The sequence below is a fragment of the Lepidochelys kempii genome, chromosome 15, assembly GCF_965140285.1.
Source record: "Lepidochelys kempii isolate rLepKem1 chromosome 15, rLepKem1.hap1, whole genome shotgun sequence".
Lineage (NCBI taxonomy): Eukaryota > Metazoa > Chordata > Testudines > Cheloniidae > Lepidochelys > Lepidochelys kempii.
Window position 1 is genome coordinate 27,311,795 of NC_136394.1, and position 18,129 is coordinate 27,329,923.

Sequence of the window (18,129 nt, forward strand, 5' to 3'; positions counted from 1 at the left end):
TTGCTACAAACAAGTTTCCAGTGAAATTGTATCCACTACTCAAAAAGGAAATTCAGTGATGTCAAAGTACCTATGTTACCAGAGACAGCTAAATATTTAACCCCTAGTGAAAAATCAGCTGTATAAAACCAGAGTGAGCCTAACACTTATCTTTACTGCAGACTCATTTTGGAAGTGAAAGAACTATTCAGATAGCAAGTTCTGTTACTTTCATTGATGTTTCTACACCGGCAGAGCCAGGCTATAAAGCTCCACCAACAATTGATGCCAAGTTACCCTTTGATTTTTTCTTTCCATTTGTTTAATGTAAGTATATATCTAAAACCCATTCAAGTTCTACTTCTTAAACTAAGTAATCACTATGCATTAGATGAATAAAGCCCTCAGCTTCATCTGCTTTTAAAGATAGTAGGAAATATGCCGCTTATTGTAACTCTCTTTAAAAAACAGGCAGGCTGGGGATTTTCCAATGTCCTCATTATTGGCTGACCTGCTTGTATGGGAATCAACGGGAGCAGTTCTGCCAACACCAAGTGCTCTTGAAATCCCACCCCTCAGTTTTCACACTTCAAAACTGTGCTTGCACACGTAGTAAGAGTGCACTCACTGGGTGGGCCTTTTCCAGGACCTTAGTCAAGTTTGCACTGAGTCTAAAGAACAATCCTGCTAGTTGGAATAATCTGTTATGATAGGTTATTTTGGAGCATAATCCTCTTCAGTAGTGCGCTAACTTTTAGACACGCCACTGCTTTAATGTTTTATTTTAAGAGCTTCAGTTATGCAGTTCCCTTTTTCTGCAGCCCACATGCAAATGAAAATGAAGAGCAAGAACTGAAGAAATAATACACTGCAGAGTATTACAGCCTTCTGCTGAGGACTCCCAACTTATCTGGATGTAGCTGATGTGGTTCTTCTCTTGTTCAGAATTGCACAATTAAGTACAACAGCACCTCTAGAAGTGAACGCTACCCAGCAACAGGATGATACAACCAGAGCAAAGATTAGCGAGGAAGCTCCTCTGACAGAAGACAAATGGGAATAGAGCAGGAGGTGGTTTAGAGACAGAGTAATGCTGAGCTGTAAACTAAGTGACCTTCCTCAGACTGCACTCTTACCTTGGTTGTCTTCTTACATTGCAAGCTCCTACTGCATATTGCAAATGAAGAACACAGCAAAAAACAGCAACTCCTTGAAATAAGTTATGCCCCCAATATTCACAGCTTTGTAAATAGGACTTTATTAAATTTGTTGCAGCATTGACTGTACAGCTATACAATTAAAGATTTATGCAATAAAATTGTCTAAGGGAGAATGCTGGTTTAATTTTTCAATAATCTGTTGTAAAACTACCTGTACACGATGAGAGCTTTGCAACACCTTTAACCAGACTTTTTTCATTAAATCGCAGTGTTAGTAAAGTAGAAACTACATATAGACAATGCTATACAAGAGAGCACGGAGGTATATAAAGTATCTTAGAGGTCAACAAGGGATCATCAAACTAGCATTTTTTGCACTGGAACTTCCTGAGGGAAGGATTTTCCTCGCCCTACACAGCCAGTCTTTTATTGTGGCTGATGGACAAGTCCATGCTGTTGTAACAGCTTGTTGAGCCTTTCGATTTCTTGCTCCTGTTGGAAACAAAATCTTATTACTGTAGCTCATATCTTAAAACACTTTCTAAGCTACAACAAGAGAGCTCTTCTCCCATTGCTGAAAAGGTAGCCATCCCTGCAGGGAAAAAACACAGCTCTTCAACAAGGCATTGCTAAATAGAATGTGTGCTTACCCTACATAATAGAAGTTGTGGAGGGAATTGGAAATATCTTTATCCCTTTTTGAATGGGCCCTTATGTTTATAGGATGCCCCAGGATGTTCTCATACCAACTGAATAGGAGCTGGGTAGATTTCATGGCCAAGGTACAACATCCCAAATCAAGCTGCTGGGATAAGACAGAGCCCAGAGCATGACCCTGGCCACTGGTCTCCTAGATAGCTAGTTGCTGGGAAAGGATTGTAGTCCAGCTCACGCAGCTGTTTACATTTTTATGAGCCTTCTTACCTTCTCTGTGCAGCTGTATTCAAGTTGTTCAACTTTTGTAGCAAGCTGCAGATTTGCTTGCTTCAGCTTCGACACCCGTTGTTCAGAGCGTGTCTTTACTGATAAAATTATTCCTAGGAAACAATGCATGGAGGATTAGCTTTATGATGTAAAACAGCAAACAATAGGAAGTTAATAGCATCTGTGGTTTGTGCTCAAGTAATTTGTTTTATATCCATGTAGCCTCTCAAACTCTGCTTCTGCCCCTAAATCATGCTTTTCATAATATGGTTCCCAGATTAGTCCCACAGGGGCTTCAAATGCCAGCATTCTGCTGGGAAGTGGCACTCTGCCACCAATGACCAGGTCCTGGTCATTCAAATCTCTACTTTGAATTTAGCCCTTCAGCAAAACTCAAGGGGATGTGTGGCAGAGTAGCAATTTGTACCTCCATTTTAAACTCAGGTTTTCCATTGTTATGGCCTTGGCCTTAACCTAGTGTAAAGCACAACTGAGGAGAGCAAGTACTCTTATCTTCCTGTTTTAGTGGGTTCAAAAACACTGACCATCTAGTCTAGATCCACAGACTGGGGTGCTGCCTTGACCAGGATTTCACTTGTTCTTTAAAGCTTTTAACTTCTCTTTAAATGCCTCTGAAAGAAGGACATTCCATTTCCCTTCACAATACAAGTGTCTTTCCTTTACTAAAGCCATTGCACATAATTCCTCCCCCATAACTGAGGCAAGAATTATCCTACTACCTTTTTCTTTACAAAGAACTGCATCACCAAATTCTTCCTAGCCTCAAGAGCCTCCTGTTGGGGGACAGGGCAGTGTAATCGTAAAGCTGGCACCCTATGCTTTTTATACCTGCGGCTACATGCAGTGCTACTGGAGCCGGTTCTACATACTTCACAGCCCTGATTTTCAAGTTCTTGCCTCTCCAGAGGAGAATGGAAACATCCACACCGCTTTTTTGCATAGATTCCAAGGCATGTGCGTGCACCTGATGACTGCAACCCTCCTGGCCTGAACACAACCTGAAAGCTATGGAATCCTGATAAAGCCAGAATCTGTCCCCACCCTGTCTGAGCTCGTTCCTTCCTGCAACTGCATTGCTGCAGGCACAGTCTCCAGCAATTCAGGAAACATGAGCGATCTGGCTTCCTTTATTTATTTGTACGACAGACACCTGTTATGAACATTAGGGAGATCTGGATGGAAGGGAAGGGAAAGCAAAACCCCACAGATAAGAACTCTCCTTGCTTGTAAATATTTGAGACAGGACTAAAACGTTTAGCTTCAACTAAGATTACATCTTAAGACTGAGATAGCAGTGACTTACATATGCATCATTAGAGACTCACTTTAGCCCACTGTCAGTCTCCAACCTTCACTCCAGATTGAGGTCAGTGTCTGCTTTCTACCCCCAAAATTCTCCCGTTTTCCTTGAGCTGGCCATTAAATCTGTGCAAGCCACATGTTATGGACACAAATATCTTCGCTTTGTCCTAAATAAATGGTGATTCACAACTGTGTCAACTAATGGGCAGTTGTGTACAGTGAATTTGTAGGCTCTGTGTACAGGGGCTGCAGTACAGCTCTAGGTCTGAGGTTTTAGCCTTGAATGGGGGAAGATCAGGACTTCAAAATTTTAATGCCAAAATGGCTTCTTTGTGATGTAGGAAGGAAATGGTTCCCAGCTGCTGGGTATGTGGTTTTTTATATGTACTGTTTTGTTACTGTTGTCATCATGAATAGGTCGGAATATGAACAAGAGGCTGCTCGGCAGCTCTCCAATACCACTTTCTACAAGCCATTACCCTCTGATCCCACTGAGGGTTACCAAAAGAAACTACAGCATTTGCTCAAGAAACTCCCTGAAAAAGCACAAGAACAAATCCGCACAGATACACCCCTGGAACCCCAACCTGCGGTATTCTATCTGCTACCCAAGATCCATAAACCTGGAAATCCTGGGCGCCTCATCACCTCAGGCATTGGCACCCTGAAGCAGGATTGTCTGGCTATGTAGACTCCCTCCTCAGGCCCTACGCTACCAGCACTCCCAGCTATCTTCAAGACACCACTGACTTCCTGAGGAAACTACAATCCATCAATGATCTTCCTGAAAACACCATCCTGGCCACTATGGATGTAGAAGCCCTCTACACCAGCATTCCACACAAAGATGGAATACAAGCCATCAGGAACAGTATCCCCAATAATGTCACAGCAAACCTGGTGGCTGAACTTTGTGACTTTGTCCTCACCCATAACTATTTCACAAAGCCCTGGCTGGGATGATTTAACTGGGAATTGGTCCTGCTTCCAGCAGGGGGTTGGACTAGATGACCTTCTGGGGTCCCTTCCAACCCTGATATTCTATGATTCTATGATTTGGGGACAATGTATACCTTCAAATCAGCGGCACTGCTATGAGTACCTGCATGGCCCCACAGTATGCCAACATTTTTATGGCTGACTTAGAACAACGCTTCCTCAGCTCTCGTCCCCTAAAGCCCCTACTCTACTTGCGCTATATTGACGACATCTTCATCATCTGGACCCATGGAAAAGAAGCCCTTGAGGAATTCCACCATGATTTCAACAATTTCCATCCCACCTCAGCCTGGACCAGTCCACACAAGAGATCCACTTCCTGGACACTACAGTGCTAATAAGCGATGGTCACATAAACACCACCCTATACCGGAAACCTACTGACCGCTATTCCTACCTACATGCCTCCAGCTTTCACCCAGACCACACCACACCATCCATTGTCTACAGCCAAGCTCTACAATACAACCGCATTTGCTCCAACCCCTCAGACAGAGACAAACACCTATAAGATCTCTATCAAGCATTCTTACAACTACAATACCCACCTGCTGAAGTGAAGAAACAGATTGACAGAGCCAGAAGAATACCCAGAAGTCACCTACTACAGGACAGGCCTAACAAAGAAAATAACAGAACGCCACTAGCCACCACCTTCAGCCCCCAACTAAAACCTCTCCAACACATTATCAAGGATCTACAACCTATCCTGAAGGATGACCCATCACTCTCACAAATCTTGGGAGACAGGCCAGTCCTTGCCTACAGACAGCCCACCAAACTGAAGCAAATACTCACCAACAACCACACACCACACAACAGAACCACTAACCCAGGAACCTATCCTTGCAACAAAGCCTGTTGCCAACTGTGCCCACACATCTATTCAGGGGACACCATCATAGGGCCTAATCACATCAGCCACACTATCAGAGGCTCGTTCACCTGCACATCTACCAATGTGATATATGCCATCATGTGCCAGCAATGCCCCTCTGCCTATGTACTTTGGTCAAACTGGACGGTCTCTACGTAAAAGAATAAATGGACACAAATCAGATGTCAAGAATTATAACATTCATAAATCAGTCGGAGAACACTTCAATCTCTCTGGACACTCAATTTCTGATCTCAAAGTGACTATCCTTCAACAAAAAAACTTCGAAAACAGACTCCAAGGAGATACTGCTGAATTAGAATTAATTTGCAAATTGGATACAATTAATTTAGGCTTGAATAGAGACAGGGAGTGGTTGAGTCATTATACTAAGTGAAACTATTTCCCCTTGTTTATTCCTCCCCCCCCCCACACACACACACACTGTTCCTCAGACGTTCTTGTTAACTCCTGGAAATGGCCCACCTTGATTATCACTTCAAAAGGTTTTCTCTCCCTCCACCCCACTCTCCTGCTGGTAATAGCTCATCTTAAGTGATCACTCTCCTTACAATGTATATTTTTTCACGGTCTGTGTGTATATATAAAATCTCACTGTACTTTCCACTTTATGCATCCGATGAAGTGAGCTGTAGCTCACGAAAGCTTATGCTCAAATAAATTGGTTAGTCTCTAAGGTGCCACAAGTACTCCTTTTCTTGTTTTGTTACAGTAGCAGCAAGGTCTGGAAGGGGAGGGGGGTGGAGAAATATCACTGCCAGCCTTTTAATTTTTTCTTTGCTGATGTCAAGAAAAAATGTAAATAATTCTCAATCCTTTTTTGAGAGTGACATTTAGGGCAGACAGGCTTGTACATATTTTCATAGTACTGTACAATTAAACCAGAATCAACTGGAAAAAGATTCTCAAGTAGCACAACGACCATTATCCAGATCGCCACCAGCAGCAGTCTGGAAAACACAAGTGACAAGAGGAAGTGCTGAAGTGGCAAAATGCATATTTTACTAGTCATCTGGAATCCCAGAAGGACAGAGAGACTACACTGTTCCCCCCTGACATGTTATTAAGACACTCACATAATACAACGCATATGTTATCCCTCTTCAAGCGTGAGTAATCTAAGAATGTTTTAAGAGTGGTGTGCTGGATACATGGGTATTATTTGGTTAGGGCATCTGGGTTCTGCCATAAATCAGGTCTCCACTGTGTAGGAACTGTGCTACCACAACAAACAGATGATCCCTGCCCCAAAGAGCTTACAAACTAACTCAGGCTAAACTTCTGCAACAAAATCTGCATGGGCAAAACACCTGTGTCCACATGGCACTTGCTGCACGATCAGGATGCAGGTTAGCAAATGTGCCTCTTGCATACGTCTTTGGAACGCTTCACTCCCGCGCACGCCCCCCCCCCCCCAACTTGGTTCAGCAAGTGTACTGTAAAAATAGCCAGCAAATTCCCTGAAACTAACTATCTGACATAAACTTACCATTTATAATTCTGGCCACTCGCCACAGTCGAAGTAGGATCAATAGTCCAGCCGCTTGAAATTCATGTTCCCGAAACAGAAGGACGACATCAATGATAAACGAAACCACCACCACTATTCCATCCAGGACTTCAAACTTGTGGTGAAAGAATTCCAGGCGATAGACAAATATTTTAAACCCAACTTCCACCAAAAAGAGGGTTACAATAGAAAGGCTCAGGTAGTGAAATACCTGGGAAAAGACAATGCCAGGTATATGTAGAAGCCATATAACTATTAACATTAGCAAATTAGTCTGATGCATGTCCTTCATTATATTAGAAGTACTCCTGCACCTTTGATTGACCAGCAAATAGGCAAAGTGATTAAATGTGTGTAACAAAAGGATCTTGCTGAACAGAAGAGAAGCTACCAAACATTTGTATAGTATCTCTGGATGGTCTAAGGCCTTACCTAAACTAGGATTTAAGGTGTGATGTTAGCACATTAGCTAACATGTTTTAAAAGTCTAGTGTAGACAAGGCCTTTAACACATACTAAATGAGGTCCCTCCTAGAGTTTACCTCAACCAGCTAACATGGGTTAAAACTACAACTGCCTTGTCTTCACTAGGATTGTAACACTGCTTGTTTTAACACCACTTAAAAATACACTTTTTTCCTAGTGAAAAAGCAAGTCCTAAGACAATAACAGTGGATAACTAGGAGCTTGTCTACAATTAAAATGCAACTGCGCTGATGCAGCACTTCCATGAGATTCTGTCTATACAGACAGGAAGGGTTCGTCTGTTGGTTTAGGTAATCCACCTCCCCGAGAGGCAGTAGCTAGGTTGATAGAAGAATTCTTCCATTGACGTCTACACGGGGACTTAAGTCAGCTTAACAACAGTGGTTGGAGTGTGGATTTTTCACATCCCTGATCAACATAGTTAAACCAACCTAATTTTCTAGCATAGACCAGGCCTAAGTGTTGTCTTCCTTAGTCTGCAGACAAACAGCTACAAGGCCTGTGCTGCTTGGAGCGTTCCCAAGAGCAGTCTTGTCAGTTTTTACTGCTGCCTTTCAGAACTCTATGGGCAGTCATAAAACAGACAGGGATCACAGTAATTTCACTCCGCAAGTCAGGAAAGCTTCGAGTTCCTGTAGAGACAAATGCTATGGAGCAGGACTCAGACCAGAGAGTGGGGAAGGGTAGATTAGTCAGTTCTCAATTGCAGAAGCCAGGTGCGATCCTTAGGCCCTGCACGGGATCTCCATCTTTTGTAGCCTCCAACTACTACCACTTTGATGGATCTGAGGTCCCCCAATCCCAGTGGCTGCCAGAAGGAAGAATTCCCTATCTTGCTATCTGGCTTGAATTGCCATGGAGAAGAGAGACTGGTTCACTCAGAGGTTTGTCTGCATTTTACCTTTGGTGCTATTTCATGTTTGTCTGGGTGGATGATTTTCACATCCAGAAGCAATTCAGCGAGCACCAACAAAGCATCCAAAATGACCAAGCAAACAACCAATATCTGTGAGGAGAGGAAAACAACAGCAGGATAATAAATACTCTCTTTTGTTTAATATTTGCACTATTTAGGGCAATTGACAAACAAATTCATGCTAAAATTATCCAGCCTGCATATGTACAATCTTACCAGGACATTCAGCCTGAAAACTAGCAGAGCTATGAAGGCTGCCCTGGATTGTTGATTGGATTTATTGTATTTAGATTAGTTTCCATTTGTGCCTATCTAAGACCCTCATCACGAACGCAGACAGTTGCTGCAGAGAAAGGAACACTTACTTGTCTCAATGCTGTAATTCCTTACTCATGGAAGCAGTCTCATTAACATCATGGGGATTACTCACTTTAGTAAGGGTTGCAGGATCTGGCCCTTGATTTTCCAGTTTAGGTGACTGCCCACAATAAGTAGTTTATAACTAAATTTGCAAAGTCTTGTTTAAATGTATGAAATTGCTTCATTTACATGTGACCTCGTGTATTACTGAAAATAAGCCAAAATCCCTCCAGATCAGCTAAAGATTTCTCCTTACTCAGCAATGGGAGTTCATTAGGAAATCCCTGCTCACATAGGAACTCAGGGTAAATTCCCACTCAGCCTTCACCTCACAGAAAGTTCACCATTACAAAAGCATGTATTAAGGCCTTACATTGCTCAGCATCTCAGGAAATGCTGAGACTCACTTCAAACTGAGTCGTGGATTTTAGAAAGAATGCACTAGTTCAGCAGATTATTTGTAGATTTTCACATAGGAGATTATGGGTCTTTTTAAAGAGTTTTTATCTGCCCCCTTCAATGTTAGAATTTATTAGTTCTTTTACATCTATTCTAATTCCATGAATTTTTAGTACAATTGTTTCAACAGGTTTACTTGGATGAGTCAGGGTTTCTCTTGCCTGCTTGTAACCCTACCTGAAATTTGCGGGAACTGAAGACTTTTTTCATCACATCCCGGAAGGAACGAGGTCTGATTGAGGAATTCATGTTAATCGTTGAATCTTCCGGCTTCTGCCCACCTTCCTCCTCCACCTGCTCTTCCTCCCATTTCTTGTAGTCATTGCCCCACTGCACGGGATCGTCTCCCACAACAGTGAAGTGTTTCAGATACATGGACATGGCTCTTGGTTAAGCGACCATTACTCTGCAGAAACACACTATGGGAATACACAGTCAGAATGGTAAAACAATGTAAACCACTGCCCTGAAACATCCCAGGAATCTGAATTCCTCCCAAAACAAGCTCATCAATGCTCTGAAATGGGAAAGCAACAAAAGCCTTTTGAACACTTGCATATTGTATCTACTTACAACTCAGGTATCAGAACCACACTGACATTCAGATCTACGAGTGTGAGGCTCAACTCAATGGAAACTTATATCTGTTTCCTGCTTGATTTATTCCAATATCAAATCTTGACAGATTCTTAACCACACCACAAAGATAAGATGGTTAACACCCAGGTCTGCCTTCCCATCTAACAGATGCTTTACTACCGGTATCTTATTTTTAGAAGATAGCAGGTAGTTTGTAGGCTGGCGTGAAATTGACCTTGTTGATCAAAAATTGCTTAGAGACACTGTCATTTGCTTTGCTTAACATACCCTGCATGTTGTCATAGGGTTGGGGGAAATCAAATATTTTCACACCCAGACAGATAAGCAGGACAAATAGCGCAAGAAAAACGAGTCCCTTTAAATGCTTTATTGCCACCTGTCTGCAAGCAGCACAAGTTTTCGCGGAGACAGGTCTCACGCCTATCTAGGCTTATGCCATGGAACCAAACGGTTACTCAAGCAAGGCTTCAGGCACGTTTTCAGGAAAAGACGTATTCTTCACGCCTCAGCGTATTTCTGTAGCTTAAGTTTCTGCCTCTCGCTTCTGGGGTACATTTTTCCTGATTGCTCTGTCTGGGGTCTCTGTGCTTTACTCCTTCAAGTGCCGCCTTCTTTCTCCATGCCCTTCACAGGCAAGGATGGTTCTCCGGTGTCCCCCACAACACTGACAGTGCCCCAGGACATATTCTCTTTCAGCTCCTAGGGGTTCTGTTAACTGACCTGGACCTGGCTGCTTTACCAGGCGGTGGGTTTAACCCGGAACCTGCTTGTTTGGGTCTTTTCAGGAGAACAAGGAAGAAAGGTTCTGGTGACCAATTTGTGCGTTTTCCTTTCCCCAGTATGTTTTGTATCAAAGGTCACTGTTGCAATAGGGGGCATCCATCTACTCCTTCCTTTCCTGTCATGTCCTTCTCTGCACCCACTGCCCTAGGGCTGGCTCTGTTGGGGCAACATGGATAAGCACTTTAACTGAGATTACAGTTAAAATAATCATTATTGCGTGTCTGTTTGTTGTGGGTGTGACCCACCTTTACTGCACACCTTAGTGGAATGTAACCTGTCAGCCCTTGAGCTAATCCCTTACAAGAGGACTTGGCAGCCTGAGGACTACTCTATGGTGCTCTGCTCTCTTGAAGGGATGAGGGGGGATCAGGAATCTGCACAGGAAAGAGAGCCCGAGTTATCAGACCCACAGCAGGATCTAGGCCATAGGGAGGAAGGGGTTAAATTAACATTGTGCAGCTACCCACATGCTTCACTGATACCGTACACCCCCCCCGCCCCTCCACCACCATGGCTAGGGTTCCATACACCCCCGCCCCTCCACCACCACGGCTAGGGTTCCGTACACCCCCTACCCCTCCATCATCCTTGATATAATGCTGTAGGTAACGTGGGATTTAGGGAAGTTTTTAGAGCAAGGAAGTCCTTTCCCCTGAAGAGGGCAAGGTACCTGGCCCAGCACAGATCCAGCTAATCTCTGTTTATACTACTTGTCTGAGAATTGTTCCTTGTGCGTTGCCAAACAGCAGGGAGGTTAACTAGATACTTCAAAATGTCTAAAAACAAATAATAAAATTACAGAGGTGAAACACAAACACTTATCCCACAACCTAGTGGTGAAAAATAAAAAGCCCAACTGACCTGCTCATCCATCAAAAGGATGCATTTCCATCAGGCACCAAGTTACTAAGACCAACAATGGAAGATTAGTAAAAAATGTAACCCATGGAAGTTAGATAAACAATACTTATTGGAAATCCAATATAAAGGTTATCATTAATTTATGCGTACTAGGAGATTGGCTCTTAGCAGTTAAACTTGATTAGGGTTCTCTAATACTGCCGTGCAGTGAATGGATATGGACATCATTCCATTTGTGAAAAATGTCAATATCCTCAAAGTTGAGCAATATGGAGTGTTTGTTTTTAAGAAGCTGGGCTACATTGTAACACTGGAAAGGTAAAAATTAGAATGTACATAACCCAGAGAGAACACATAAGGATAGAAACAATTAGATCTCTTTGGAGCAGGGACCATCATTTACTATGACCCTGGGTGAAGTGACTGTCCCCTCAAAGTGACAGAGAGAGAGACTGAGACAGAGAAACACTTTCTACTCCAGTGTCCCAAATATGGGGAAGTGCCAGAAAAATATTTCGGCAAATGATCAGGAACGATAAGAGACGTCTCTTCAAAAAGTGACACGGAAGAGCTGTCAGAAAGGAGAGATGGCATCATACGATGTATCAATCGGTCATCTGATCAGACCAGACCACAATGAGTAATGGCCACAAGGGATCAAACCCCAACACAGTGTTGGGTACGTACCTGTCGTACCCACCTGTGGACAGATGGCTGAGGTGGGTCTTGTCATCTCCCCATGCTTTGGCAATGCTTACGTCATGGGTCGTGCCAAAGAGTCTAACTGAATTTAATTGAAAATTATGCTTGTGCAGTGCCTATCACAATTGACTCTTCACCAGGTTGAGGCCTCTGACCACAACATGCTTGTTGAACAGTAACAGTGGATCAGAAACAGAAGTGCAGGAAGATCTAACCATGGCTGTCAAACTTTTCTCAACAAAATATAAAGCAAAGAGTTTTTTCTCAGGTCTCCTGGTTTACATGATTATCTATGACAGGGGTGGGCAAACTTTTTGGCCCGAGGGCCACATCTGGGTATGGAAATTGTATGGCACGCCATGAATGCTCACAAAATTGGAGGTTGGGGTCTGGGGAGCATGAAGGCTCTGGGGTGTGGGGGCAGGCTCCGGCTGGGGGTGAGGGCTCTGGGGTGGGGCCGGGGATGAGGGGTTGGGGGTGCAGAAGGGTGCTTCAGGCTGGGTTCAGAGGGCAGGAGGGGGATCAGGGTTGGGGCAGGGGGTTGGGGTGCAGGAGGGGGTCAGGGGTGCAGGCTCTGGGTCACGCTTACCTCAAGCAGCTTCCAGAAGCAGTGGCATGTCCTCACTCTGGCTCCTACGTGGAGGCATGGCCAGGCAGCTCTGTGCACTGCCCCCTGTCCACAGGCGCTGCCCCTGCAGCTCCCATTGGTCGTGGTTCCTGACTAAAGGGAGCTTGGGGGGGGGGGCAGCATGCAGAGCCCCTTGGCCACCCCTACACATAGGAGCTGTAGGGGTGACGTGCCACTGCTTCCAGGAGACATGCAGAGCGGGGCAAGCCCTGGACCCCACTCCCTGACAGGAGCTCAAGGGACAGATTAAAACATCTGGAGGGCTGGATGCGGCCCCAAGGCCGTAGTTTGCCCACCCCTGATCTATGAGGATGCGGACTTGACAAAAAAAACATGAGCAGCACAACCTATCCTAAAATAAATGGGGGATTGGAGAGCTTTTATGATTCTAGTAACACAGGCAGACTTAGTGCTGGGAATTAAGAACTGCCATGCTGGTCCATTTAGCCCAGTGCCAGAGCTTCCAGGGGGAGTGAACAGAACAGGGCAATTTTGGAGAGATCTACCTGTCTTCCCCTCCTACCTTCTGGCAGTCAGATGCGTAGGGTAGCCCTGAGCATGGGATTACATCCCTGACCAATTTGGCTAATACCCATTGATGGGCCTATCTTGTACTTTTTGAACCTAATTATACTTTTGTCCTTCACAACATCCTGTGGTAGTAAGTTCCATAGGTTGATTGTGCATTGTGTGAAACTGTCACTATGATGATATTTTATTTTCACCAGGGCTAAGGCCTCCATATTGTACTGAGTAAACTTCAGAGTTACAGCTTCAGGGACAATCCTGCTTCCTCAAGAATCCTTCAGAAGCTGAAAAGCTATAGGAGAAAGTTCAAGGTAAACACCAAAGTTGATGTAGCTGCGGGAAGGGACAGAGGACTCTGAAGCCTAAAACCAAACCAGGTTAATTATCTAATCCAGAAGCCACTGAAGTCAAAGGGAGTCTTTCTATTGCCTTCTTTGGGCTTTGGAACAGGCCCTAAAGTGGGCTGGAACACGGGCTAGACCAGTCTGTGATGGGATAAAATGGGGGTGCTGCATCTGGTGTTACCTTGTCAACTTTGCTGCTACAGAACATCTTCTGCCCTGCCTTGCAATATAACCTGTAGCCTCTGGCTCCCCTTTGGCTGGGAATAAATAGCTCACTGAATTGCAGCTGAAATCGTGTCTTGGAGGACTTTACCCTTCTCAAGTGCTCTCCCTAGCTCCTCTTAAGGGCAGCTACAAAGACAGGCCTGTGGCCCCAAAAGGCAGGAAAAGAAATTCTCCGGACTTTATTATTTGTTGTCTTTTGTTCCATCTCTTTAGCTGATCTTGGCATCTTGCCAAATGGGCTGAGATCTGCACCAATAAACAAAAGAAAACTCTTTTATTCCCAATATTAAAATAAGAAGAACAAGATTCCTCTTACAGAAGTCAGAATTCCCCTAGTCAAACATTTACTATTTCAGCTTCAGACATTCACAAGAAGATAGCTCCTGAAACATGGCAGTGGTGTGGTCAGTTTTACAGTCCTTGGGAACACTGGAGATTTCAGATTAAAATGCAAGATGCTACAGTTCAGTGTTTGTTTTTTGGTCAGGGGGTTATACAGCCTGGGGTGGGTCTGGGAGTCACTGTTTTATTAAAACAACGAGGAGTCTGGTGGCACCTTAAAGACTAACAGATTTATTTGGACATAAGCTTTTGTGGGTAAAAAACCCACTTCTTCAGATGAATGGAGGGCTCTGGGCTTTTTTATCCACAAAAGCTTATGCCCAAATAAATTTGTGAATCTTTAAAGTGCCACCAGACTCCTCCTTGTTTTTGTGGATACAGACTAACATGGCTACCTTTCCGATTTATTAGTCTCCACTAATCTATGTTAGATACTTATCTGGTCCCCACTGTGAAGAGCTCAGATAAGACTTATTTTCCCAGCGCCTCTGTGAGGTACAGCAGTGCTATTACCCCATTTCACACCTGGGGAACTGAGCCAGAGAGGCACTATGGGATTAGTCCAAGATCACACAGGGAGTCTATGGCAGGGCAGGAAGAGAACACAAGCCTCCCAAGTCCCAAGCTACTGCTGTATCTACTGGACCACTTCCACTCCTACATTGCACCCCATCGCTCAGTGCACATCCTTAGCTTAGCTTCACTTTCATCAATAGAATTCAATTAGAAATCTGCCTCATTGATTGCTTATTCTGTAGTTCCTGGACTCAATTACACTACATGGGCCTGAACCTACTGCAGTCAGTGGGGAGTCTTTCCATTGACTTCAGTGAACCCCATATGAATCAGATGGGCCCACAGGCAAAGATTACATCCTGGTCTAAACTTCTCCAGAAACACAGGACATTTGGTTTAGATTCACACTGGTCCAAACTTCGCCAAAACCCTGGGGTGACTGGTTCAGCCTGACCTCTTACATAGACACCCTCAGCTGTTACATGACATTAAGAGAAATTAGATATTTACACCCAGCTGCCAAATTAGGAAGTATTGAAAAAATGAAAGTAACGCTATGCCAAAAACAGGCCCATAAAGCCACAGTAACAAAACAAATGCAAAATTTTGTCAGGTGACATATTAAAAAAAAAATCAAGTCTCAAATTGTTACAATAAATACACTGTAAACAATGAAATATTCTTCAAATATGCATTCAGTCCACCATGAATCACTGGTGGTGGTGTAAAAACGAACAGGAGAGCCAAGTCTAGTTTACCCACTAACGAGTAATATTGCTCAATAGTTAGTAATAACCCCTTCCTGTCCACCATCCCTCTTAGGCTTGTGACCCCGCCCCACTACTTATTTGTACACTGATCACAACTCAGGACTGATTAAAATGGATTGAAAGAACAACATGCTTGAAAGTTTGTGTGAGGTTCTTCCAAAGAGGCTGCTGCTAGCCCCTGCATGTAGACCAAGCATTAAATATTATATTACACTGCACCTTACAGCAGTGTCCCAGTCCGCTTTTTACCAGGTGACTTTTCCTTTAGGATAAGGGCACATAGTCATGGTTGCCCGTGCTTTTGTCACCTCAAGATTAGACTATTGCAATGTGATTGACATGGGGCTGCACCTTCAAACCATTCAGGGGGGTGCCTCCCAGCCTGGGCAGACAGATTCACGCCGGCACGGCTTGAGCTAGCATGCTAAAACTAGCAGCGTGGACGCCACGAGCAGAGCTAGCATGAGTCTGTCTACCAGGGTTGGGAGGCACGGTCCCAGCCACCACATAGATGTTGCTGCGAGGGGCTTCTCAGGGGAGCAAATGACACCAGCGTTCCTGGACGTGCACTGGCTGCCTACTGGTTATGACCTTTAAAGCCCTAACGGGCCTGGGACCAGCCTTCCTGCTCCATGCCTTACCGCCATAGCTGCACTCAAGCCGGCTCCCTCTTGTCATACAAGAGAAGGGGGGACTGGGAGGGTGTCCTCTGGCTGGGCTCCAAGACTCCGGAGCTTGCTTCCTTCCTTGGTTCAAAATAACCTAGACTGGGCCACTCTCCAGGCCCAGTGCAGAAGGCCCGTTTGAGGCCATCTCTGGCAAAAGTGCAGGGGAGGAGGAGGAAGGGGACTGGCAGCTGGCTGAGTGCCCCTGGAACGTGTTTTAATGCCTCTCTTTCATTGTATTTAGAGTTAGCCACATGTGGGCACCTGGAGCCTTGGCCAGGGGCCGTTATTATTTTAAATCTACAGATAAACCAGTGAAAATAAGGAGCAGGAGCACAACTGGGCGGCTTCTGTTTAGTCCACGGTAGATGGCCTGGGAAGCGCTCCTCTCTCTCAGCAGGGGGCAGGCTGCATGGATGGCATCCGTGTCACAAGCACCACGGCCAGGGCAGAGCCTCTGCCGCTGGGAGACACTTTTCCGCCCCCAGGGGGCGCCGCGCAGCCGTTGCTGGTTTGCGTGCGGTGCGGAGGCCAGAGGCTACGGGGACGGGCTCCCTGAACAAACATCACAGGGACAGAGGGCACGTGCCACCGGCGCGCTGGTTCTGCTCCCCCCTGTTAGCCCATGAACTCCTCAGGCACCCGGAGGTAGCGCACCAGGGGAGGCCGTTTGCTCCTAAGCACGGACCCAGAGGGGAGGCTGGGTCAGCGCCCCCCCAGGCCTCCCCTGCCGGTGATCTGCCAGCGTCTGCCCCCTCCCCGGCCGGGCCCTGCCCCATGGAGGGGCTGCTCTGTTGGACTCGTTAAGTCTCCTGGCTCAGGCCAGGGGAAACAGCAGCAGCAGCCCCGGCGTCTGCCCGCTCAGAGACGCCGCGTTCCCCGCCGGGCAGGGCCCCCACGCCCCGCGGAAGGGGCCCCGGCCGGAGCATCTCGCCCGCCCGCTGCCCTGCGAAGCGGAGGCCCCCCCCGGGGCGCTCAGTGCAGCGAGCCCCGGCCCCGAGCAGCAGCATCAGGGGCCGCCCGCCCGGCAAAGCCAGTCCCCCGCCCGGCAGAGCGGTACCGTGTCTCCGGGCTGCCCGCGTCCGCCAGGCGCTGTCACCCCGCCGGGCTCCGGAGCGAGCTGCGATCTCCCCCGCCCCAGGGCTGGCAATAACCCTCCGCCGGATGCGTGGCCTTCCTCCACCCCTTCCCCCTCATTGGTGCAAGCAGGAGCGTGGAAGAAGAAAACAAAAGTTGGAGGAGTGGACTCGGCGTCCCGTTATCCGGTTCCTGGAAGGTGGATTCTTCCTGCAAACTTTCCCTCGGCCCCGGGCATCCTCCAGCCACGTGCTCCGGCCCCCACGCCGGGCGAAGGAGACCTCGCCGCTCGCGCCCCCGGGGCAAGGTGCGCCCCGAAACTCAGACCCCGGCCCCGGCCCCTGGCCGAGTCCCCATTGCTCGTGCGTGGGACATCAAACCCCGCCGGCTGCGGTGGATTCTGCAGTTCCCAGCCAGGGGGGAGGTTCTCGGCCTGCCACTAACAACAGCTGGGGGACTTGAACGTGCCTCCGCGGGCATTACTCACCCCTGATACTGTGTGCTTACTTCGTTTGCACTTCACCCGGCTGCAGGACAGCGACAATAATCTGGTCTGTTCCCCTCTGCTTAAGGTGCTTCTCCTGCGCTGTTTGCGCGGCAGACGTTTCAGGGAAAGGAAACCCTGTTTTCATTTAGATACAAACATAATTTATAGTTTTATGATTTATTTTAATGGCTTTTTATCTATCCCTGACAATTTCCCCTTAGTTCTTGGTCACTGATCAGGGCTATGCCCTGTGTGGGAGGAAAAGCTGGGTCGCTATGCCCAGCGTGGGAGGGAAAGCTCTTTTTTCTGTTCTGTTCCAGTTTTTGTGCCCTACCTTTCACCATAGCTGCTGATCACCTATCGCCTTGTTGGTTGCACTTCACCTACAGTGGCTGTAAATAAATACATAGGTTACTGCACTTTGCTATTTATTGTAGCACAGTTAGTTACAGTATCCCCTAAACTCAGAATGGGAAAGCCCTGGGTTGCTGTGATAAGTGTAATCACGAATAGCAGCTACTGTATCTGTTACCTCCGACTCCCATTACCCTTTCTTATTTAAATACTGCTAGAGCTCCCTGTCTGAA

At 46.1% G+C, this 18,129-nt stretch overlaps 2 protein-coding genes across 10 annotated transcripts in view; one reads left to right on the forward strand and one right to left on the reverse strand.

Annotated features, from left to right (window-relative positions):
- The window catches only part of TCTN1 (tectonic family member 1), a 22,391-nt gene extending 16,428 nt beyond the window's left edge, over positions 1-5,963 (forward strand). For 5 of the 6 annotated variants that reach the window (XM_073312757.2, XM_073312759.2, XM_073312760.2 and 2 more), the window contains 2 exons: positions 162-306; positions 801-1,297. In XM_073312757.2, the coding sequence (XP_073168858.2) occupies positions 162-305 (144 nt within the window). In that variant the 3' untranslated portion in view covers position 306; positions 801-1,297. Of the gene's footprint in view, positions 1-161; positions 307-800; positions 1,298-3,803 lie in introns of those variants that run through there. The other variant, XM_073312758.2, reaches the window with a different exon arrangement.
- Positions 1,214-17,150, reverse strand: HVCN1 (hydrogen voltage gated channel 1). 4 transcript variants are annotated; one of them, XM_073312767.2, is made up of 7 exons: positions 17,039-17,150; positions 10,335-10,553; positions 9,192-9,433; positions 8,181-8,285; positions 6,773-7,004; positions 2,064-2,176; positions 1,214-1,631 (listed from the first exon to the last, which is right to left on the reverse strand). In XM_073312767.2, the coding sequence occupies exons 3-7, from the start codon at positions 9,393-9,395 to the stop codon at positions 1,566-1,568; spliced, it is 720 nt and encodes a 239-aa protein (XP_073168868.1). In that variant the 5' UTR covers positions 9,396-9,433; positions 10,335-10,553; positions 17,039-17,150; the 3' UTR covers positions 1,214-1,565. The 4 variants fall into 4 exon arrangements, with proteins under 4 accessions (XP_073168868.1, XP_073168865.1, XP_073168866.1 ...); XM_073312764.1 differs by lacking the exon at positions 10,335-10,553; XM_073312765.1 differs by lacking the exons at positions 10,335-10,553; positions 17,039-17,150 and adding an exon at positions 13,642-14,253.
- Positions 17,151-18,129: the final 979 nt, after the last annotated feature.

Coding starts and splice junctions, on each gene's coding strand:
- HVCN1 (XM_073312764.1), bottom strand. CDS start 9,395: ATGTCCATGTATCTGAAACACTTCACTGTTGTGGGAGACGATCCCGTG. Junction 7,005..8,180: donor AACATGAAATAGCACCAAAG/GTAAAATGCAGA, acceptor GTCTTTTCCCAG/GTATTTCACTACCTGAGCCT. Junction 2,177..6,772: donor AGTGGCCAGAATTATAAATG/GTAAGTTTATGT, acceptor ATTGTTTCCTAG/GAATAATTTTATCAGTAAAG.